This window comes from Juglans microcarpa x Juglans regia, chromosome 5S (genome assembly GCF_004785595.1).
Source record: "Juglans microcarpa x Juglans regia isolate MS1-56 chromosome 5S, Jm3101_v1.0, whole genome shotgun sequence".
NCBI classification, from domain to species: Eukaryota; Viridiplantae; Streptophyta; class Magnoliopsida; order Fagales; family Juglandaceae; genus Juglans; species Juglans microcarpa x Juglans regia.
In genome coordinates, this window is record NC_054603.1 from 3595272 (window position 1) to 3619908 (window position 24637).

Sequence of the window (24637 nt, forward strand, 5' to 3'; positions counted from 1 at the left end):
ACCATTTAAAAAACTCACTTTGCACTTTTCCCATCATACATTGGATCGTTAAAACCAAGGTTCTACATCAATTAATATGTGTTCACTGCTTTCGAGGTTCAATATCTCTCGTATTTTGGCACTGCCTCCACTTGTTCAGCATGTCCATATTGTTTTTTTCAATAATATATATTATCTACGACCTTTCTTGAGAGCCTAAATAAAATCGCCACAAACTACTCCTACCCCCATTTACATAAAAGTTATACAACAATGTAAGACTGCATGGCAACCTTATATACATTTGTCGTCATCATTTTTTTTTGTAAAATTATTCTCATCAATTACTATTTATTATTTTATATTCTATAAAAAGTATTTTTAAATTTTATAAAAACAAAAAGTATAAATATAAAATATGAGAATAAATAGTAACTGATACATAATATTCTTATTTATTTTTTGGTAATTAAAAAAACCATTTAATTAATTGTAGCTCTAAAATAAGATTTTAATGATCAAGAAAAACAAGAAAGAACATCGGAGCCCCCTACGATCGACAATGAACAGTCAGATACGCGCTTCTAAAGTTTGACCAATAGTCATGAATACTTTCTAAACTAGTCACATAAATCATAAAATTAAATTATCTCATCTTATATAATTATTATAATTTTTTTAAAATTTTTATATAAAATATAATAAATAATTTAATTTTTTTAAATTTTAAAATAAAAATAAAAAATATTTCATATCATTTTATTTAAACTGTGCAGTCAAATAAGACCTGAGTTTTCTTTTTCCTGTTATTTTTTTTTATATATTTTCAAAAAGGTGGCATTTTGTTTCCTTGGTTTGGTTGGGCATTGATTTGTCCAGCAATATGTGGTTGTGGTACATGGGTATTGGAGTTGGGTGGAAGTTGGAGATAGGCAGCATTAATTTCAGCAGAGTATTAATGGAGGCTCCAAAATCCTTTCTTCATTTATCCTCGCGCCGTGTCCTCCGGTTTCGTCCCTGTCACATGTGTTTATAAGCTTTTTTATATATCTTAGTTTTTTCTCCTTTAGCCTTTGATTTATTGTTTTCTGGTGATCAAATGCTCACACGTGCCACCCCATGCAATTTTTCACTCACCATCTCTCAATACCAAGAAGAATCACAGCAAAATTGATCACACGAGCTTGCTTGTGTGCTTTACATTTTCCGTCTTTATTAATGATTTTTCTATTTAAAGTGAGATTTTTCATCAGTTAGTCATTGTTGCGCAACTATTCAGTCTCCAACTATGGTACCATAGTATAGTCCGACTTAAAAAGCTCCATTCAAAGGTGACTTCTTAATTATTCAAAAATTATGGAAATGATTAACTACTCGTTTGGTTACACAATTTAAATAAGATGAAATATTTTATTAAAAGTTGAATAAAATATTGTTATAATATAAATTTTTAATATTATTTTTATTTTAAAATTTAAAAAAAATTAACTTTTATTATATTTTGTATGAGAGTTTTAAAAAATTGTAATGATAAGATAAGATGAGATAATTTTATATAACCAAACTAGCCTATTAAAATAGTTGTTTATAAAAAGAAGAAAATTTTTAAATATAAGTCTTACACTCCTATATATCATTTAAAAAATATGTGATTTTATTTTTTTACTCTCGTATAATAAAAAGATAAAATTACATATTTTTTAAATAACGTATAAAATAGGAAATTTTTGTGTTGTGCGAATCTAAAAAGAAAGAAGCTCTTGAGATACTGTTGACACTGGTCTTTTTTTTATTTTTATCTCCCGGCCTGGATGTTGCTTATAACTCAGGAACTACACCAATCTTGTCAGTTGCGGTGCGTACAGCCTCTCATTTAAAACGCATTAGTTGAGGCCTGCTTTACAACTCCGTTGGTTCCACCGAACTAGAACACACTTTCACTTTCATTGGTTGATGTTTCTCAGTCGGAACCGAGGGGGGAGAACAATTTTTTTTTTTTTTTTTTCCTTTTCAATTTGGTATTAAATCAGAACCATTTTTTATGTAAATATTTCTTACAATTTTAAACAAGATATATATAATATGTGGGCAATGAGATGTACGTATTGTTTTTATTATCTCCACGACAGTGAAAAGTGCCTGGACAGAAAATTAGAGGAAAATGCAAGTTACTTTTCTCACATCTATTAGTACCAGTCACGGTTGCTTCATTTGCGACTGGTTCCTCTGTCCGACTGTCCCATTTGATCCAATCATTGGCAGCTTCAACTCTGTACAATGTTTTACTTCATAATTTCTTGTGTTTCCTTCATCCTCCTTTCCAAGTCATTCACTCACAAACCACAATGTCCATGGATGGAAGAGATGAAGCTGTTGTTACCTTGGTTTTGGAGGGAGTTATCATCAAGTTTTCTTGTGTCCTGGGTCAAGGAAATAAGGCTTAATGCTACTAGTCTCCTTCACGTACCTATACTATTCATGCCATTTAAGAAGATGGGTCTTAGCTCAAAGGTAGAGAATGTAGAGGAGGAAGAGGACATTTCTCTTTTGGATTTGCCTGACTTGGCCTTGGAATGCATTCTTGACCGGCTTTTGCCTTCTGGGTTATGCAGTATGGCGGCAGTTTGTAGCTCTTTGAGGGATAGATGCAGAACTGATCATTTCTGGGACAAGCACATGAAACACAAATGGGGTAGACTGATTGGTGATGCTGCTTATAGAGAATGGCAAAGGCATGTAGCCTCAAGAAAAAGACTAATCTTCTTGGATCAAAGCAAGAAAAAAGGGTTTTTTCAGTCGACCGGCTTTCAAGGGGTTTGGACTTTTCCATGGTTTAGACCCAAGTTAGAAAGCAGCAGCAGCAGGTCAAGGAGTTCTTTACCGGTTGATTCGATCATGGCTTGGTATCTCTCCCTTGAAAGTGGCAAGATTTGGTTTCCGGCTCAGGTCTATAATCGTGAGGTAAGTTGCTAAGACTTAACTACCTAACTTATTCCGATGATTAATCTGCGTGTTCTTCCGTGACCACGTTTTTTGAAATATTAGTTTGTAATCCTCATCTTTATTTGTCTGTGGCAATATTATTGCTTTTTTGGACGCTGAACAGTTCAATGAATCCTTTGTACTTTTTACTGCAGAATGGTAATGCTGGCTTTATGCTGTCATGTTATGATGCCCTACTCAGATATGATTCGCAAACCGACACCTTTCAGGCAAGGTATTGGAAAAGTGGCTTTCCTAGAAAATTACTTAACGAACTTCAATCAAGTTACTTGTCTATGTTTATGTACTTGGAGATTTGAGGAAAGTAGATGTTGCTATGTCAATTTAGATGAAGTCTCAAATCTTCAAAACTATAACAGAGGGCAACCTTTCCTTACATTTAAATGTGCTAAGTTCACCTTTACTGCAGAGCCTTGTAACTGAAAATGGATGTTTATCGCAGATACTCACCTCATGGGCGGCGCACACAAGAGGAAAATATAGAATGGGATAGAGTAAGAGCACCACCGGTTGATACTCCTCCACATGTTCTTCATGTCTCCGATTGTTTGAATGAGTTGAAGCCCGGAGATCATATTGAAATTCAGTGGAGAAGAAGAAAAGAATTCCCTCATGGTTTGTTTCTGAACCCAGTTATGCCTTTTATAAATTGTTCATGATTATTCCATTACTTGCATATTACAATGTAACAACTTGTTCTGCATCAATTGCAGGTTGGTGGTATGCTGTCATTAGTCATTTGGAACAGTGCGACCGCAATGAGAATCACTGCTGCTGTCATCATAGTGGTGAGAAGATCATCTTAGATTCTGCAGTTATGAAGTTTTCTTTTATGAGTTTGTATTGCAAAGGGTATAATATGTTGGCTGTGTTCTTTTTATTAAGGTAGCAGCCTCCCTCAAGTACAAGCATTTGTCTGATCAAATTTCTTTTAAAATACTGACCCTCAGCTGTGCTTGTTAAATCAATAGATTGTAGAGTAAGGATTGAATTGGGGATTGTTATTCTAATACCATGTTAAATTACAACTTGTCTTAGAAATTATAAGTTGATGGGAAGGAAATTTAATTATTTAAATTATATCTTATCACGGTTGACAGACATGGTGATATTGGAGTTCAACCAGTATACTCCTGGCTCGAGATGGAGACGAATGGTGATAAACAGGAAGGAACACCGGGAAGAAGGCAATGGAGTAGATGGCTTCTATGGCGGAATTAGGAAGCTTAACAAGGAGGAGATTGCAAGGTGGAAGCGCCTTTGGCCAACTCAAATCTTGGAATAGAATCAAGAGGACTTTGCACCCATATTTTCATGACTCCATTGTACATCAGCTCCTTCTTGCTTTTTCTCTAGAGCTGTGAATGAAAAGAGCTCATTGCCATAGAATTAGTATTCAAAGGGGATGATTCATGAAGATTAGGCTCCATTATTTTGGTTCTGCAAATACAGTGTACCGTGATATCATAATTTCAAACAAATTTTGCCAATATCCACTCCAGGAAATTCAGAACATATCAGGATGAAATATCACTCAAATAACTCATAAGTTATGTTTATATGTGACTGAAGTGCATCTACTGGAAAGAGTAGAGAATTTCGGTGATTTTTTGAGATAATTGACACTTTTTCTTCTTCAACATGCATAATCTGCACAGAAATGAAAATATGACTTCCAGACTTTTTCTGTCAAGATGATTGTCAGATCAGAGGCAGAGTCCTTGATCAGCATAATCCATCTGCAGGAAGATGAATTTCTGTTTGGTGGATTACTTCTATAGATACTGGGCCTTGAATATATAAGGTAAGCTGGGAAAATATATGTAACAGAACTCGGGCCTGGCTTATTCCTAAAAGAAAGCAAAGCATGCTTACAATATATAATCTTGGGAGCAATGATACGTACAATCTTCATTTGGAGATTGTATTACAATTTGTAAGTGTAGATAATTTTATCTTTAAAATATTTTAAAATTACTAAAACATCCTTCCTAAAATGATGATTTTTCTCATTTAATAAAAGGTCTGCACATACAGTCCTTAAGTGAGGATTGCAAATAAAATTTCTCTAATCTTAGAATGTGCAGTCTCCGCATATTATTTTTCAAAAAAAATAAGAGTCATCTTTAAAAAAAAAATTTTTTTCATGTAAGTTCAAAATTTATTCACATTTTTTAAATAGAGTACAAGAGGACTTCACACTCCACTGCAAATATCATTTCTAAATATTTATTGTCGTGATCCTGGATCATAATAAAAAAAAAAGGTCTATATATTTCTCGAATTTAATGGTACCATTTTATCAAAGTTGTTTAGTCTATATTTGGATGATAATGTGATTTCAGATGATCTGTAAATAGTAATGAAAAATTAATTAATAGTTTTGTAAATAATAATGAATATAGTGACTTAAACTATTTCACTTACCATACACATCCTTAATCTTCCATTTGTGGGCCAGGATTTTTTGTTGCTTACAACGTGGCAGCTTTCAATTGGGTCACTCTTCGAATTTCAAATTTGAAAAAAGAAATTGGACTTGTAATTTTGCGAAATTAACAATCCGCAAAACCTCAACAATCCAAAACCAATAAAATTCGGTATCATGAAACAAGAAAGACCTGTAAATGATAATTCAGCAACAATAGTTATAAAAACCACCAAGCAATGATAATTTAGTGTTAATAAATATCAAAATGATCAGTAGTGATAATTAGCTAAAATAATCAATCATGGCTATCAACAACAATGTAGAAAGCATGAAATGACAATGCTAATTGGGCAATGCTAAATGTACTCACAAAAATACTTACATATCTAAATAACTTTATCATCTGCATACCGCTTTCATTCAAAAAATAAAATATTAAAAAAAGAAGAAAAAAACTGTGAATATATAAATTTTTTGTGCATTTAGTGGTGACCCTAAATAACAACAATGAGATTAGTACAAAAGATGTCAAACTTAACAGTAGTAATCACAACTACAATGTATGAAATGATTGAAGATGTCAAGTAATCACATGCAATCTTAAAACAACGTTTGTAATAGAGTAGTCTGCTTTAATTGACCGACAGTTACTTTTTGTAACTGTTTTTTTTTTTTTTATTATTCATATTTTTTAATATATTTAAATAATTTTAAAAAATAAAAAAAATATCAATACATTTAAAATCACTTCCTTAATTTTTAAATAAAAAAAAAATTTCCGAACAATTAAGTAGAGTGAGCAAACTAACTTTTTCCTAAGTGATATTAGATTTAAAATTATAAATCATCAACGTTGTACTTTCTCATTTTCTCTCCTACTTATCCACATTATTATTGCTTCACTAGGAGCATCTTCATTGACTTAGTTAAATTTATCTTTAAAATTTAGTCAATATTATACTTTTTGACATTTGGCTATTCAATTTAAATTCAACTCCTATATTAGATTATCTATTCACTCTCTATATAATAATAAAATATTATTAATTTAATAATTTTTTTATTTAATTTATTTTTATCATATTTTGTATCTCTACCAATTAAATGTTAAAAATAATTATATTCTAATTAAATTAATATTAAAAAATCATATTTTCAAAATTCATTTAATGCTAATAATAAAAAATATTTGATTAAACTCATCTAAATTTATATCTAAATTTCTTAATTACAAATCAAATAATATTTTTGCTTGAGTGAGAAATTAATATTTTAATTATTGTTTGGAGTGAGAAATTAATATTTTAATGTTTGGTGAACCAATTATGGTTATCTATATTTGGCCAATCACTATAACAGAAATTCAAATTATTTTAGAGATGATCAATCTAATGTAAAATCTTTTTAGTATAAATTATCTAAATTTTAACTAACTTCCTCATTTGATCAAGTCAAGGAGAATACTCTAAAATCAAGAGTTGATGCACTTATCTGTGTATGAAAACAAGTTAAAAGTCTAATATATTGTCTGCTGCAAATTACTACCACCCTCGTGATTTTAATGGTGGTAACTGTTCATTGCATGATAAATCCACCCTCTCCTCATAAAATTTGTTTGGAAACCTTCCTAAAAAGCTACAACACATTTACAATCAATATACTTATAAGGCATCTTAAAATATTTATGAATAGTAGTGAAATAGTTTGAGTTAAGATATTTTATTTAGTTTTAGAAAATGAAAGATAAAAAATTGAATAAAAATATTATAAAATTAAAAAAAATGAATATTATTTTTGTTTTAAAATTTGAAAAAGTTGTATTATTTTTTGTATTTTATTTAAAAGTTGGGAAAATTATGATAACTAGATGAAAAAGTTAAAAGATTTGAAATTGAAAATATTTTATGTTTTAGTGATTTTTAAAAATATTTGAAAATATTTGTGTTCCCAAGCGCACCTCTACATGTTTGCCAGCAACAACTACTCTCGAAGTAGTCTCTCTTAATTTATATAACAGTCTATTAATCAAGCGAACATGAAATTAAGATTACTTTGTTACCTCTATTCTTTATTTTTCGTTTTTTCATTTATTTGATTACTTAATATTAGATCTTAATGTTTTAGGGGAATTGCAGACTTCTTCATCTCTCACTTTTTTCTACCTTAGAATCTTGTAAAAAAAGTTAAAACTACTTGGCTATAAAAAATAAAAAAAAAATGATAATTACAGTTATGATTGTTCAAGAGTCGTGTAATTACTTTTAAAAAAAATAAATAAATATGAGATTCATATAAAAAGAAATTAATTTTTTAATAATATATTTTATTTTTTTTCAAAACAACTACATATCACTTACATACTTTATAATTATATATAATATTATTTTTTAAAAAAACAAACACTAATGATGTTTGATTATTTATCTATTATTATTTTTAGTGGGAGACTTGTATTATGTTGTCAACCATATTTTCTAGAATATAGTCTTTTATGTAATAAATTAGACCAACCTTCTCAAGATTGGGGGAAAAAAAGGTAACAGGGAGAAAAAGTAAGAAGAAAGAGAAACAGTGTAGAGATTTCCTTACAGAAAGAAATCAAAAGGACAAAAAAAAAAAAAAAACGGTTCTTGAGTTTCGTCTTTCTCCGCTCCGTCACTGAGAAGAAGATGAACGGTGGTCCATCGGGCTTCAGTGCGTACAATACATTTTTTTCGCTTAGACAATAATCCCATAGTCTTCTTATATTATACTTTTGTACCCTTTTATCTATTATTCTCTAATTTTCCGGACACTTATGTTATTTTCTTTTGACAGATAATGCTCCTGTTACCAGAGCCTTCATTATTGCCTCTGCCCTCTTCACCGTGTTCTTTGGGATTCAAGGCCGTTCTAGTAAACTCGGATTGTCATATCTGGTATTTTTCTTTTCCTTTAGATATTTCTTTTTAACTTGTTTTGTTAATTTATTTTTGTGTTCATTTAAGTTGTGACTCATTTATTTCCTTTTTAGATGTTGTGGTTATTTATTTTCTTTTCACCTATTTTTTTTCTTCTTCATCAAAAGCTCCAATTGGGGAGTATAAATTATGGATCTTTTTCTGATATTGTTATATGTACTTAATGGCGATCTTTTATTCATAAACGTGTTGTTTAATTTTACTCTTTAGTTTGTTTTCGATGAGGTCCATATTTATCTTTCATCACCATCGTAAATTGGTGATGTTGTAAATTGGTTTTCTGCTTTTCTGTATGAATAGCTAAAACGAAGTTGACTTACTGTTTTTTAAACTTGTTCTTAATCTGGGTTGTGATTACATTTGTCATCACTGGAGAGCAGCTTTAACTAATGTACCGGTGCTTTTGACATGTAATTGGAGATGGGGTTTATGCTGTTGTGTAGGGATAGCTCGGACTCACGTTTTAACTCCAGTTTTTTTATTATCAATTCTAGTGATGCATTGTTGCTTTTCAAATTTAATTCAATATCACTAATGCATTATGGTCGCTAGAGTGGAGGGTTTTTGGTGCATGTGCAGGAATAGCTACAACTAAATTGCATCTTTATTTCCCAATTATGGTTTTAAGGTGAGGAGTGGGATTACCCTGGACGTGTTATTAGTAAAGTACGAGAAAACTAGAGTTCAATGTACTTCCACAGTGCTGAAAGACTCTCGTGGGTCAATTTTGTGGTAATGCATTTGGAGGAGCTTTTTTAAGTCTGTTGAGTTTGTGTTAGGGGATAGTTAGTGAGTTTGTTTTTGGTATGGCATATTTGGAGAGAATATTTTGAAGGATTTATTTCTTCAACTGTTTCTCTCATTTTAGGATAAAGAAAGCTTTTGTAGCTTTGTTTATGGGGGTATGGTGAGAGTTTAACACTATCCCAGATTTGTGTGTTTAATTCAAGATTGAGAATTATTCCATACGTCCTGTGTATTTGAGTTATGCCTATTTTCAATTGTATTAATAAAATTTCTTACCTATAAAAGAAAAAGACTCAGAATTATTGTATCTCGGTAACTAACTCATGCAACCAGAGAAACTTGAACCTGTTACCTCACTCAGCACCCCACTAAGCCCAAAGCTCATTGGCTTCAAGCTTGAGAATTAGAGGTAATTGATTTTCTATACAATCATCTTCAAGCAGAGGAGATATCGAGTAGTGGGAACTTTGGCGGTTGCAATTTTCAAGAGACTTTCTGAGGGACTACTAATGGATTGTTTTGTTGGACAAGTATTTAATGGGTAAAGGTCCTAATTTTTTTTTTATCAGTAAATAGGAATTTTATTAAATATAGGTAAAGTTCCTAAAAATCTTATCATTTTTGTTTCATTTTTTGGATGGATAGCTGCTTTGATTTAGATCCAAGTGGTTGAAAGCCTCATATAGAGTCAAAAGACTTGTGTTGCATATGCAAGACTGGTGAGTAAGACAGGGAATCGTCTCTTGCTACGAGGACCTTAGTGTGATGGTGGGACATATGCTTGTTGGTATTCTTTTCTTGTGGCTCATTAGTCTATTTCTTGGATGGCGGTTGATGAGCTTGCTGTATCTTCTAAGTGGATCTTACACTCCCATTCACATGAGTTGTTTTGTCTTCCTCCACAAAGTTATACTGCACTAAAAAAGATTGAGATCGATGAAGTCAAACCATATAAATAATCTTTTGATTGCCTTCCAAAGTTTGCTTTTTTCATTTGGCCTGCCTCTCTTGGGAAAATTTTGATGTTGGATAACTTAAGGAAGCGGGGTATTATAGTTATGGATTGATGTTTCATGAGTAAAAAGAATGGGGAAACTATGGTTCATCTACTCTTGCATTGTGAGGTGGCAATGGCTTTGTGGGATGGCATTTTTAGTAGAATCGGCTTGGCTTGGGTGATGCCTTTGAGAGTGGTTGATCTTCTTGCGCGTTGGAATGGGCTTCATGGTTGCTCTCAAGTGGATGCGGTTTGGAAGATGGTTCATTTCTGTCTTATGTGGTGCATCATACTTTGGAGCAACTCTGGAATTTCTTTGTGCACTCTTTGCTGTTTTGGTTTTCTGCTTTAGTGATTAACGGAACTTCCGTTCATGATTTTCTGATGTCGCTTTCTATTTCCTAGAATATATTGAGGTGTTTTCTTTTGTATTCTTCTTGTGTACAAGGGCTTCGCCTATACATTCTTTTCTAATAAATTGCTTTTTACTTATAAAAAAAAAAAAAAATCTTTTGATTGGATTCCGATTGGGCAACAATGATGTAGTAGTTTTCAAGCGTTAGGAAGCAATATCTTTCTAGTTTGAGTGCTTTGCCTTGTATACACATTGTATACATTGGTTGCTCCCCCTTTACTCTTCAGCAATAAAAATGACTTAGAAATGTTAATTAAGCAGTTCTTTTTGTTAATTAGTAATGAAAAGGTTAGTTGATGAATAATGATAGGCATAGCCTGTGTACACAGGACGTATACAAGACACTTGCCCCATCACAAGATACTGTGAAAATTTCTGAACAACTTCTCTTGTACACTACCTATGTAATTGGGCTATGCCTATTATTCGTATTAATAAAATTTCTTTTACTGACCAAAAAAAGAATTGAACTTGACATTAGTGGATCATGAATGTGTTAAGGATCATGACTGAGTATGTGTATCACAGTCAGTTATAAGTGTGCTTTTGGTCCAATTGTGGAACTGTGCACACCCTCTTCACAATTAATAATTAATTTTTTTTTATCAGTAAAAAGAGTGATATTATATATATAAATGAAAAAGGCAAAGTCCTTGTACACAGGACGTATACATAAGAACTCCTAAATGCATTCTAAAAGCGATAAAATTAAAGACAAGAAATCCTGAACATTGTCCCCATGTAATACAATAGTGGAAAATCAACACATTAGAGTGTGGAGAAAAAAATTCTTCAACTCAATCATTGTGCGTTCCTTATCTTCAAAGTATCGCGCATTCCTTTCTGTCCAAATGCACTACGTAATATACAACGGAATCATCTTCCACACTGCTGCCACTTGCTGGCAACCTTGCAACTTTTACCAACATCCCAACAAATCCACCACCCTCATAGGCATAACCCAGGCAATATCAACCTTTAGAAAGATCTCATCCCCCAGCACCCTTGTTACCTCAAAGTGTAATAATAAATGGTCCACAGATTTTTCATTCTTATTACACATGTAGCACTAATCCAACACTACACATCCTCTCTTCTTCAAGTTGTTCGTAGTCAATATCTTCCCAAGAGCTGCACTCCAAACAAAAAAAGCTACTCTATAGGACACACGAGACCTCCAAATATTCTTCGAAGGGAATGGAGCAATATCAAGTTGTGTTGTCAAGATGCTATAATATGCCTTAACTATACATAACTTGTGGTTATTAGACCTCCACTTCAAACTATCTCGCTGTGTCAATGGGATCTCCCTGGAATATAATAAGCTGAAAAATTCTGAAACAATAGGTAATTCCCAATCATGGAAATCCCTATTAAAAAGGATATTCCACAGGTGCGCACCATGAGAGAATATACGCACATCAGCCACTGAGACCTCCCTATTAACAGCAATACAAAATAAGGCCGGAAAAACCCTTTCCAAAGCCTAGACTCCACACCATACGTCCCGCCGAAATCTAATACAACTGCCATCCCCAACTACAAAGCGAACTTGATTTGCAAAACATGGCCACCCCTTCCTTATATACTTCCATAAACCCACCCCATAACCCTCGCTTACTTCCTTAGAGCACCAACCACCCCAAGCAACACCATATCTAGCGTCAATAATATCCTTCCACAATAATCCTCCCTCCAAATGATATCTCCATAGCCATTTTCCCGATAAAGCTTTATTGAAAGTTCTCAAGTTACATACACCCAACCCTCCATTCACAATTGAGGCACATACAGTCTTCCATCTAACCAAATGGAATTTCTTCTCCTCCCCCATGCCTCCCTATAAGAACGCCCTAAAGAGTTTCTCCATTCTATTCACCACTCCTACAGGCATAGGAAACAAAGATAACAAATAAGTAGGGAGGTTAATGAGAGTGCTCTTGATAAGAGTGAGGCGGCCCCATTTTGATAAATACATCCGTTTCCAGACAGCCAACCTTTTCTCTATCTTCTCCACAACCCCATCCCATATAGCTCTATTCTTGAATGTTGCTCCCAGCGGGAGACACAGATATTTCATTGGGAAAGAGGACACCTTACAATCCAGAACAAATTTTAATTTTTCTTCCAAAGAATTAGTTTTCTGTTTGAGGAGATATATCTATGGATATTTTTTTTTCATGAAAAGTTGCAGATGTAAAGAAATAATATTGTAGATGATAAATGAAGTGGAATTTCCCATTCTTCACTGCAAAAAATCTTTTAATATAATAACTCCCATAAAGCTGTTCAAGTTACTGACTCTCGGAAGCTGAAGGTTGGAAACTTGGAAATGATAATTTTGCTGACTGTTTTGCTAGTGACTCATGATAAACGCGTATTTGTAATGGAGGGCTGTATGTCAATGTTGATATAGCCAAATATGCTTACATTTCTTCTTCTTTTTTTCCCTCTCTAGAAAGGTGCTGTAAACTCTTAAAAGTTGCAATTTGTGTGCATTAATATCAAACCATTTTATTGCTGTGACAGGATATTTTTGGGAATCTCCGACATTGGAAGCTAATTGTGTCAGTTTTTGCCTTTTCTTCTACACCAGAATTGATGTTTGGGCTCTACTTGTTATACTACTTCAGGGTCTTTGAGAGACAGATAGGTTCCAATAAGTACTCAGTGAGTAATCATCTAGCTTGAACTACTTATGAGTTCGACTTTGATATCTTTCATGTATCAGATGTGCCTTTTGTAGTCGTATCAAAGTATCTTATTCCTAATTAAAGGCATAGTATTGATGGAATATGTACTAAATAATCACTATGATGCAAATTTCTAAGATGCATGTGAAGGGAAAGGATTTTAAAGCATCTTTGTGAAGATCACTGATTTTTCTGTGTTTATCTTTCTTGTACCTCCCCAAGCTGGTTGGCCTCTGAAACCTGTAATATGAGTATTCTGTTGGATGGGTCTACATCACTACATTATATTGCTCTTCATTTGGTATGGTGATAGTTGTTTTTTTCCCCTGGTAAGTCATAAAAACTTCATTAATAAGCGCAAAAGGCCCATTGGCTAGTGGCCATTTTGGTTGGTCAGATTTACTCATAGGATTGATAGTTTTAGAAGATTTGTTAAAGAAAATATACGGAACTAAGATAACTCATGACTTAAGAATTTTTATTTTACTTTTTTTTTTTAATAAGTAAACGATTTTATTAAATAATGATAGGCATTGCCCAAGTACACAATAATTTTTACTTTACTTATAAAAAAAATAACTCATGACTAAGAAGAAAGCATGTGGCATAAACATTTGTTGTTGAGAAGTGTTTTCTTCCAGTTACACTCAAGTACTGCCTTCTTTTAGGGAATTTCATTTTGAAAATACTAGACTCAATCATATGAAACTCCCATAACTAAGAATGTGTTAAATGGTGTGATCAATCTTCCATTGACGAAAAAACCACACAGAATAACTAATATAGAAAAGTGGTTCAAATTGGAATGTTACATTTAAATGCATTTTGCATCCTTAATTAGAATAATTGGTTTTGATCAAATAGGATTCTGAATTATATAATTTTATGCCTTCAGATGCCATATACATTCTGTTTGGAGAAAAAAGCTAAAAGAGTACAGGCTCTCTCTCTAGGATGAAAAAGAGGGACTTGTTTTTTGGGTTGGATGACTGGGACTTCTGACCATGACTAGTTTTTTCTGTCACAATGAATTGAGGGGAAAAACCTAACCCTTGCTTGAAATGAATTGAATGCCCAAAGGTGCCCAATCAGTCATCTGCATGGACACTGTTCTGTTAGTCATTTCACAGGGATCTAATTAATTAATTAGTTTTGAGAATTTAAACTTGCAGCAGCATTATAGCTTTGGCTTTCCTTCTTGTGGTTTGGGACTTGCAGTAAAAAAAGGACTCTTTGCTTATAATTACAGTGTTAACATTATTTGTTACTCTGTGCTTAGAGATTCAATGCTTCTATTCTTTTTTATTGATAAACAAAATTTTTTTGAGCAATGCTTCTATTTTAAATCCTATGGGGTTGCGTGTTCTTATAATCTGGGAATCAAGGTTCAGGAAATTATAACAATTTTTGTTGCTTTGGTTATTTATATTCATACGTTCTTTGATATTTGGTATTTCTTAGCATGATTGGCATGTCTTAATCCTTCTGTTAATCAGATATCAAACATGGGAGAAAGGAGGTTTGATTATTTTTTGCCTCTGTTTTACAATTGGTCTACCTCATTCTGCAGGTTTTTATCTTGTTCTCTGTAATAGATTCATTGCTTTTTGAGATCCTTGCTCTAGCACTCCTTAAAGGTATGCATTGCTCCGAATTTGCTTTTCATTACTCTATGAATTTGCAACCATCTTAAATATCCAAAATATTATCATTGATATACTTCTTCACTTTTATATCAATAAAAAAAATACTTCAATTTTATACACACATTGAGATGGAAGAGAAAAATCCCAAATTATGGTCTTTAAAATTTCACTTGATATTTTTCAAAACATGATTTTCTTCCCAAAATGTTTCTTATTTGGAATGAGTTGCTTTTAAGTTTTTATTTTATTTTTCTTACTATGAAATTAACGGTTTGGTTGGGAATTACTTCCTAAATTATACTAAAAGGTTCCATACTGTTACTCCTACCACCAAAAATATGGAAAAATGTGGTGTGGCTATCAATTTCCTACAAACTTATATGTTGCATGGTTAAGTTGGTTTTTCATTTTTAATTGGCATGTTTGAGAGCCTTGTGAGTTTGTGACAGCCTTGTGGAATGACATATTTGCCAGGGTTGGCATTGTTTGGGTTATGCCATTGCGAGTGGTGGATTTTTTGGCTAGTTGGCATGGTACATTGGGCTGTGGAGGCAGTGAAGAATTTTGGAGGATGATCCCCTTGTGTTTGTTTTGGTGTTTATGGTTAGAGAGAAATGGGAGGTGTTTCGATGATTGCGAACATACTATGGGGGAATTTAGGGATTTTTTCTTTAGCTCTTTTAAGTTTTTGGGTGAAGAACATTGTATTTAGGTATAATCACTTGTATACTTACTGTGTACTTGGCTATGCCTATTTACTTGGAATAAAATTTCTTATTACCTATAAAAAAGAAAAAGAAAAAATGGCACGTTTGAGGAAAATCCTGGCTCTACTATTGCATGTGAATGCTAGAGTTTACTTGCATATATATATATATATATATTCAGTATCAAGGATAAATAGGTTAAGCACTTATTATACTACAAGTGGATGCTAGAGTTTACCGTCTCATCTCATAGTTACCTGCATTTGTTTTTTGCTTTTTTACCAAAGCTCTGTTTTGCATACTGCATTTATAATATTAAATTTAAAAATAGCATTTATTAATTTTTTTGCAGATCCTGCAGTGAACCTGGTCACATCGGGACCTTATGGTCTTATTTTTGCTTCATTTGTACCATTTTTCTTCGATATTCCAGTTTCAACATGGTTTCGTGTAGTTGGTGTGCGCTTCTCTGATAAGTCTTTCATTTATCTAGCTGGTCTTCAGGTAAAAATTGACTATGGTTTAGATGTACAGTTTATGGTGCAAGCTGTACCAAAGTTGAAGTTCTGTTAGCATATTGGGTTCTCCATCTCTCTCAAGCCGGTAAAATCTAATTTTAGTTTCTGTCTTGCAGCTTCTTTTATCATCCTGGAAAAGATCTATTTTACCAGGGTTATGTGGCATCCTAGCTGGTTCCTTGTACCGTTTGAATGTCTTTTATATCCGCAAGGCAAAGGTTTTTATCAGTTACCTTTGGACAGAAAGATACTTATTCTTCTTATCCCTTTCTGCTGTTTTTGATGAAAAGTATTCTGTTCAAATATTTATTAGTGCTTACAGCTGTGAGCTTCCTCTGAGGCACATTACTGAAGCTTACAACTTGAGAATGAGTGAGTTATGAGTGAAATTATATGCAGTAGTGACTTAGATGGAACACTTCATGGACACATTTTACTCACGACTAGTGCTGGGTATAAAATACTTTGACCACTCCTCCTCTGAAAATATTTCTTTTAACTTGAAGAAAGAACTATTCAAATTGTTTATGGGGGTTCATATCTTATTCGCATCTGTTGCTATTGCTACAGCTTGTGTTGAAGTTAATTGAAATAACATGTGATTGTGCATGTCTGTCTCATATTGCAGTTCCCAGAGTTTGTTACTTCATTATTGACGCGGATTTCTTGGCCAACCATGGGGAGATCACCTTCAGCGGCACCTAGGAATATTGTAGGAAACATGCCATCCTATGCAGGTCGCCAAGTGGAGGCAAGTGTTTTGCTTAATGCTTTCAATCAAACTTACATTTCCTCATAACAGGTGTTATGCTGAGTTTTAATTTTAGTAACTCAAATTAACGCCCTACAAAGTAATTTACCCCATGTATAGGGTTTGATTCCAAGCTGTTGCATAAAGCTTAGGAAGTAGGAACCAAAATGAGGATGGGGATATTCATTTACATAGATCCAATATGTGCTTATAACACGTTTTGCATGGAGTACCTTTTCAAACATAGGCATAAATAATGTCTATTTGTTTATGTCGTATTTGATTGCTTTCTCAGTATGATCTCATGTTTACTTCCATAGATGCATATCTCTTTTGCTTTTACGTAGGATCCAAATTCCCTAGACCTTTCATTTTAGGTTGACATGGCTGAAGTTGAATGAAATCATCTGCCCTATTTTTCATACCCCCAAAAATGCACTGGTTGATTTATAAATAGGTTTCTAGGCTTGTCAGAATGATTTGAACATGTTTTGCATAATATTTAGAAGTTTTGAAATATAACATGGTAATAATCTCCAGTCAACTTAATGCAACATATTTTACATTTTACTAAATTACAAAAGTTTTTGGTCTTAGATGTCCATACATGGTGATTTAAAGGCCATTTTCTTCTAAAACCATTTTGACTCTTAAGTTTTTTTCTTTGTTGTCGGTGCATTTATCAAGCATTTAATTAAGTACAATTACAAAGATGGACTTCTCTGCCATGGCATCATTGATATTATGGGGGATCGGTTGGGAGTATCATGAAGTGGGCGAGGCAGGTTTAGAATCACCTACAATGGGCTATTGCAAGTAAAAAACCAGCTCAAATGTTGGTTCCAATTTTCTAGAGAAACTTTTCCGTCCATAAGATGATGTATGTTTTACCCAATTGGTGGCTTTGAACTGTTAGAAGTGAAACCACGTTGGGGTAGCAAATTGACAGGCATCATAGATAAGGAGATTATCATAATTCTGTGAAGTTGTGGCTAAATAACAATTAGGCCTCGTTTGGTTACGCAGTTCAGATGAAATGAGATGAGATGTTTTGTTGAAAGTTGAATAAAATATTATTAAAATATAATTTTTTAATATAATTTTTATTTTAGGATTTGAAAAAATTGAATTGTTTATTATATTTTGTGTGAGAGTTTGAAAAAGTTGTAATGATGAGATGGTTTTGTATATCCAAACCGGGCTCTTTAACAGAACCACAATATGACCATTATCATAATTTTGTGGAAGCTATTAGGGGCAAATATCAATATGAATTATGTCCATCTCTTACTCTTAGGCTTAACTCGCGCTCATACATCCTACTCTTAAGGGCCTAAACAACACAAGCTTAGACAGGGTCAGGTAGAGAGTGGTCAGCCCTAGTACTTTAGAGGAGTATGTCTAAGGTAATTGTTTGGTTGATTGATCTGATTGAGTCTTGCTCACATATTTTTCTTTTCAAGAGTACAAGTAACTTTAGCATCATCCGTTGATCTATATGAACTTTTATCCTCTTTTTGTTTCAGAGAAACTACCCTTCCTCCATGCCGTCTGCCACAGAACCACCAGAGGACTCTATTTCAACACTTGTATCCATGGGCTTTGACAGGAGCTCAGCCCGACAGGCACTTGTGCAGGCTAGAAATGACGTCAATGTGGCTACAAACATTCTTCTTGAAGCGCAGTCTCACTGATTCTGTTAACATTGCTCTGTAGAATGGAACTAGATTGTTTCAGATTCAGAGATAGAATATTATCTGATGCAGACATGCTGCCCCGAACCGGTGACGAGATTGATATGCTTAGAGAGACCCAGCCAAGGTTTTTGCAGTATCATTTTAAAGGAAAAGGTTCTCTCCTTTTCGGTTTTTTCGTCTTGTAACTTTCTAGTTTTTCTTAACTCCTCTTTCATTTTGAATGTAATTATCAGTTTAAGGATAAATACGCATACACCAACGACAGAAAATTAAGAGAACTTGCAAACTATTCACTAGCGTGCGTGTTTAATGTATGATCCATGTATGCTGTGCTTACATACAAATGGGTTCTCTCATCTCTCTCTCTCTCTCTCTCTCTCTCTCTCTCTCACACACACACACACACACACACACACCTGTGGGTGAGCAAAGATGGTGAGGTTTATCTTCAGCATGAGCACGAGCTGACATTGAAGAGTAGATGATGCTTAGAGTTGGGGGCCGTTGAGGCATGAGAAGTCTTGTATACTTTGCGCATCTGACAAAAATGTCTTTTATTCGGGCGGGGCTATCCAAAAATAGATAATTATTACTTTGTAAGTAAAAGTATTTTATCCATTTATATATCTTTTTTATATGTTTACCTTGATCTATCCTTTTCTTTTTCAAATTTGAATTCAGTTTTTGTATTTTTTTTTTTTTGTCTATTTACTGTTCTTGATTTGGCATGCTTGTCATTTGGTACACTAATCATCTATGATAGAGCCGAGAAATTTAGGTCTCGTTTGAATACATAAACAATCTCATCTCACTTTATCTTATCTCATCATTACAATTTTTCTAAATTTCTATACAAAATATAATAAATAATTCAATTTTTTCAAATCTCAAAATAATAATAATATTTAAAAATAATATTTTATTCAATCCATCTAAAATCATCTCATCTTATCTCACTGTCCAAACGAAATTGACTCAATTAGGAAAATAAAAATAAAAGCTTATGCGATGGCAAAGTTGTACTGGGTTTCACACCTGAAAACAAAGACGATTACTCGGTCGTCTATTTGCTAAAATCTGAGTGAGAGAGAGAGAGAGAGAGAGAGAGCAATTTTTTTACTTTTTTGATGAATTGGCAAAAATTCTTTTGAAAAAACTCGGCTTCGTAATGTCTCTCTCAGATCTTGGAGCCAATAGTTTGGCCCAAAATATGAATTTCTCTAACATATGACAACATGATATTTGAACAATCAAGCAAACATGAAATGCATGACAGCGTTTACTCATGCTCGAATCTCCTGCAGTTCTTGTATTTGGTGGAAGCAATCAAATACAAAAAAAAACATACGAAAAAGCTTAGAGAGGACTCCGTTTCTCCTGTACTTCAGGTTGAGTTGGAAGGTATATACTTTATTTTGAGCGATAGCTGAGTTTCAAAGATTATTGCTGGGAAGATGCTGGGCACTTTGTTGGTTGGAGAATTAGCTGAAAGGCTTTGCCTGACAAATATTAGACAGTGCTGATGTCCACACGGCTTTTATGGAGCTGAAAGGCTGGAGTGATCCAGCTCCCACAACTGCATTGGATGCCCGACCAGTTGAAGTAACCCAACCGGGCTCCACAATGAGCACAAGACAACTTGCCCTCCAGTGCACCTTCTTCAACTGGATGACAAGATACATATAAGTATCCATCAAAATTTCAATTATCACAAACATGTCTGTGCACATAACAGTAATTGGGATCTATACTCAAGATACAGGTGGCTTTTGGCTACCAGGGGTAAATAACCAGAATGGTGGATATAATTCTACAACGCTGTCGATTTGAGGCAATTTCTGACAGGCTCCAAGAAGTCCCTACTTTATCTCATAGCTGGAGTAGGTAATACAATTATAGCTGCCACAGAATTCGTCTATATATACAGCTCAAAAGTAATCCAAATCAGAAACTTCAAAAATGAAAACTTACCTGCTGTCATCCATCGCAGAGGCTCAACAAAAATGGATGAACATTCAGACTCATCAGATTTGATAAATGGGTTTCCACTTTTGCGCTTGTGCCACTCGAAGGATGTCTCGCCTTCACCTGGAATGTGATCTACAACATTCTCCTGCAAGGCAACAACTCTTCGGCATTTCTTGCAGCGGTATGAAGAAGTACAATTATTTCCTACATCTGAAGGTACTTTCCCTTCTGAAGAAACTTCGGTAGACAAGCCAGGATCTGCCCCAAATTTAGAAGTGTCTATCTTCTCCCCACGGTGGTAAGATTCACCTGAAACCATTAAGGAATACCTGCTAAGATTCACCTGAAACCATTGAGGAATACCTTTTAAGAATCACATTTGAAAACAGGTGAAAACCTTCTCTTTTCATTCTCAAGTCATAACAGTCAAGAGAAGTAATCAGACTGAAAAATACAAATGGGAAATACCAAGCATTATATTAAACTAGACCAATTATAGTGATCACTAACAAAAGAATTTTAAAGACAACTCACAATTAAGTTGTAAGACAGTTTCAAATATGGATTATGCGCTCATGTTACACTTGCACCGAGTGGATCTTAAATCAATGACTTCACATGACCGTCCACTCCATCCTTATGCAGGCAGGAGGTTTTGAATACTTATTTCTTGATATTTTTTTTTTCTCAGGAATAATAAGTATTCCTGAGAAAAAGTATTCTTAAGAAATAAGTATTATTATTTCTTAAGAATTTATTAATTATTATTTCTTAAGAAATAATTAAGTAATAAGTATTCTTAAGAAATTTATTAAGAATACTTATTTCTTAATAAATTATGCATCTAAATTGACAGTTTTCATTTCTGGTTGTCCCTTAGGTGTCCATCCTCTGAATTAAACAACTTGAGTATTCTGAAGTTTTGCTTTTCACATAGTTGTCATTATTTCCCATGAGCTTGGTCTCTTTCTTGTAGTATTTTCAGAAATACCACTAATAAGTATGCTCTCTATTTGCACACCCACGCACACGCAAAAAGCAAGTGACATAATTATTCCTGATTCCATTGTTCCATAAATCGTGTAAAATCTCACACCTATACAAGGTTAAACCTCAGAGCCCCCTCCCTATTAAGAAGTGGAACATCACTAGGTTACAAAGCCATTGTCTAAAGAGACCATAAAGCTTCACGAAGGAAAAGAGAGGGGTAGGGGGGAAGGAATTTGTACCCAATACTTTCAAACAAAAGCGCTTGTATATGGGGCTTGTGTGATCAACCTTGAAGCCCATCTCCTCATACATTTTTAACTGCCATGGGAATTAAAAAAAGCCATAAATTTTGGATAAGGTAGACACATTGGAAATCGCACCTCAGTCACCATGTGATATAGCATTTGATTGCATTACCTGATCTAGAAAACCATCATTGGGGCAAACGAACTCACAGCTTTGCCGTAAGGAAACAAGTGCAGCTGCAGGGATGTGCCGACAGAGAAAAATGAAAAGAAAAGGTGAATACTTGTTGAATAAAAAAGAAAAGAAAATGTTAATGATAAGTTAAGAAACGTCTAAAATATTCTCAATCTCATCATAAAAAGGGTCATTGAAAGTATTGTAAACAAAAATACAAGCCAGCATATACCAATTGGTAGACCTAAAGAACTTCAAACAAACAATGGATTTGTTCACACCTTCTTGAGATAGATGCTCCGTTCTCATGATATACGCCATAATGATAGCTGCACTGCAACAAACAGATGCAAAGAAGGATGTAAACCCTCAAAACTTGAAATTTCAGAAAACCAAAAAACCTCTTCTCAACAATTTCTGACATTCATTAGCTGGCTGAAATATAACAAAATAAAATGTAGTAGGAAGCAAACCCTTTTTAACAAATAACACAACCTTCAAATCTGTGATGTAGAAATGAGGCACCAAACTACATTGTTTTGAAGCTGGTTGTAGAGTAGCACTAGTAAATAACATTTGAAGAAGTTCAGTCTGCTTACCTGCTATAATGTGCTTATAAATTTTTTATAAGTGATATGTTTATAATAAAAATCTTCTGACTCTAAAACAGGAAAAAAAATGTGTCAAACAATCGTTTTTTATGACATGCAAAGTAAATGCCATTCCAGCATTAGTAACTTCATTTAGCTAGGTCGCAAATCCTACATTCGAGAACCTTCTGTTGTTTTAGTATTGTAATTATATTGTAACTTATATATTTTTCAAAGCTTTATCACTCATGGAGGAATCCATAAACAGCTTTTGTACCATTTTCTAATCGAAATTTTCTGTTGTTCTCATTTTTCTTACTCGTGCACAGATTTTCCATCAATTTTCTCTCTATCTTGTTCGAGAGCTTGATTGGATGTCAAAGAATTATACCATTATGTTTTGCAGAGTACAGAAAGTAGTAAGTACCAGTTTGATCCTTATATACCACCAACCACAACTAGAAAAATAATGTAGTCACTCATAACAGAAAAAATCTGTAGCGGTGGGCTTTATTTCCAAATTACAGGGTATCCCTAAAACCATCAGCCTAAAATCAGCTCAAACAACAATATTTATAACCAAAAAAAAAAAAAATTATACCTTCTCGATACGCCCGCAAAGCAATGCACCAAAACGGACCCCTCTTGTCGACTCTGATCAATGAAATCAAAACAAACATCTAAATGATCCAACAAATCCTCACTCTCCATATCTCTCACCGGCACAGCCATCCTCACCAACTTCAAATCCTTGCCTGCATATTCCATCGAGTACAGAAGCTTTCCAGGCGACAAGGAACTCTTCAAAATCCCATCGCCACCGGAAGCGTCCTCTGAAAGCGAACCTCCACTGCTGTCATCGAAGCCACCAACATGAACCTTCTTGATTTCCTTAGTGGGGATAACAAGAGCGCTACGCCATTCAGAGAAAAACGATATCGACACCGTCCTGAGTACGGATAGTATGTGTGTGATCTCAGTGCTACCCTTTTGGAGAATCTCCGCCGCGTCTGTGATGTTGCCGATGAATAGATTCTCGCGCACACGGTACGGCATGACCAAACAAACACTGAATTCCTCCTTAAACCTTAAAACCTTTTCCTACAGAAAGTACAAAAATTTTTAGAACCCAGCGTCTGTTATGCTATTTAACTGATCATGTAGCAATACTAACTGAGCTGGAAACTGAACTTCTCTCCGAAAAAAAGTAGTGTCTAGTTTGGTTGCAGAGAAAATGATAAAATTAAAAAAAAAAACCAAAAACAAAAACCATATTATTAACACAAAACCATTTTGTTCCTAATCATAGCTAGAAAATTCAGTTGATCCTATTTTTAGACTGAATTAAAATCTAGTAAGAGGGGGTAATGAGCAAAAACTTGAAACTTTTGAATTTGGCGCAGTGAAAGTGAAGTTGATCAATATGTTTCAGAAACCACAACAACATAAACCATAAAAGATGTGGTTCAAATCTAATCTTGTCACAATTCTCCCTTGTTTCCTCACCACCCAAACAGGATTCGTCTAAAAGAATCGCAGTCAATCAGTTTTCCAGGTAAACATACGGCCAAAATTCAAATAATCGAAAACAAAACTAAAATTAAGTAGTACATAAAAAATGGAAGGAAATCAAAGTTCATTTTCAATTGAAATTTTTAATTAAAAAGAAAATCCCGAACCTGAAAACTCGGAATATTCCGAACACACACTCTCTCTCTCTGGTTATCGATTTCTATCAAGCAGGCTGCAACTCTGTTTATGACATGTAGTGCCCCTCACGTGGGAGAAACTGTCACGTGGGGGCGTACGCACGTGTGGGGATTGCGCGCCGAATTAGATCGTCCACGTGGTTAATAGAAAGAGATGGCTTCTACGCAGTAGTGGACCCACCCATTACTTTCCAGCAAGGGTGGCGAGGTCGTGTGATGACGTGGAAAGATCAGGACCTTTAAAAGAGTGATTGGTTTGCTTTACATACCTAGGGAGTGGCTTGCGTGTTCCAAGTTCCAACGCTGCATTAGATTCCTGTACGAGAAATGCTTTGGTCCCGAATTCGTCATCTAAAATGTGTCTCGAACGATTTTTTTTTTTTTTTTTTCGAACTTAGTGAAAGATAGTATTTTTT

General features: G+C 34.0%; 3 protein-coding genes across 4 annotated transcripts; 2 read left to right on the forward strand and 1 right to left on the reverse strand.

The window, feature by feature from the left end:
• The first annotated feature begins 1887 nt into the window (after positions 1-1887).
• LOC121266724 (F-box protein At2g32560-like) lies at positions 1888-4588 on the forward strand. Its single transcript, XM_041170526.1, has 5 exons — positions 1888-2940; positions 3117-3196; positions 3425-3597; positions 3696-3770; positions 4083-4588. Exons 1-5 carry the CDS (start codon positions 2257-2259, stop codon positions 4265-4267), a joined length of 1197 nt encoding a protein of 398 aa, XP_041026460.1. The 5' UTR covers positions 1888-2256; the 3' UTR covers positions 4268-4588.
• Positions 4589-7921: 3333 nt separating this feature from the next.
• LOC121268054 (rhomboid-like protein 20) lies at positions 7922-18840 on the forward strand. The gene is made up of 8 exons (XM_041172169.1): positions 7922-8107; positions 8231-8331; positions 13062-13202; positions 14796-14862; positions 15931-16082; positions 16213-16314; positions 16725-16847; positions 18374-18840. Exons 1-8 carry the CDS (start codon positions 8083-8085, stop codon positions 18539-18541), a joined length of 879 nt encoding a protein of 292 aa, XP_041028103.1. The 5' UTR covers positions 7922-8082; the 3' UTR covers positions 18542-18840.
• A 1065-nt stretch (positions 18841-19905) lies between these two features.
• On the reverse strand, positions 19906-24272 carry LOC121266740 (dual specificity protein phosphatase 12-like). Of its 2 annotated transcripts, none has more exons than XM_041170546.1 (7): positions 24192-24271; positions 23114-23613; positions 22204-22256; positions 21920-21984; positions 21742-21820; positions 20516-20821; positions 19906-20208 (listed from the first exon to the last, which is right to left on the reverse strand). In XM_041170546.1, exons 2-7 carry the CDS (start codon positions 23566-23568, stop codon positions 20054-20056), a joined length of 1113 nt encoding a protein of 370 aa, XP_041026480.1. In that variant the 5' UTR covers positions 23569-23613; positions 24192-24271; the 3' UTR covers positions 19906-20053. The 2 variants fall into 2 exon arrangements, with proteins under 2 accessions (XP_041026480.1, XP_041026481.1); XM_041170547.1 differs by lacking the exon at positions 19906-20208 and adding an exon at positions 20222-20419 and having other exon boundaries at positions 24192-24272.
• Between the last annotated feature and the right edge of the window lie 365 nt (positions 24273-24637).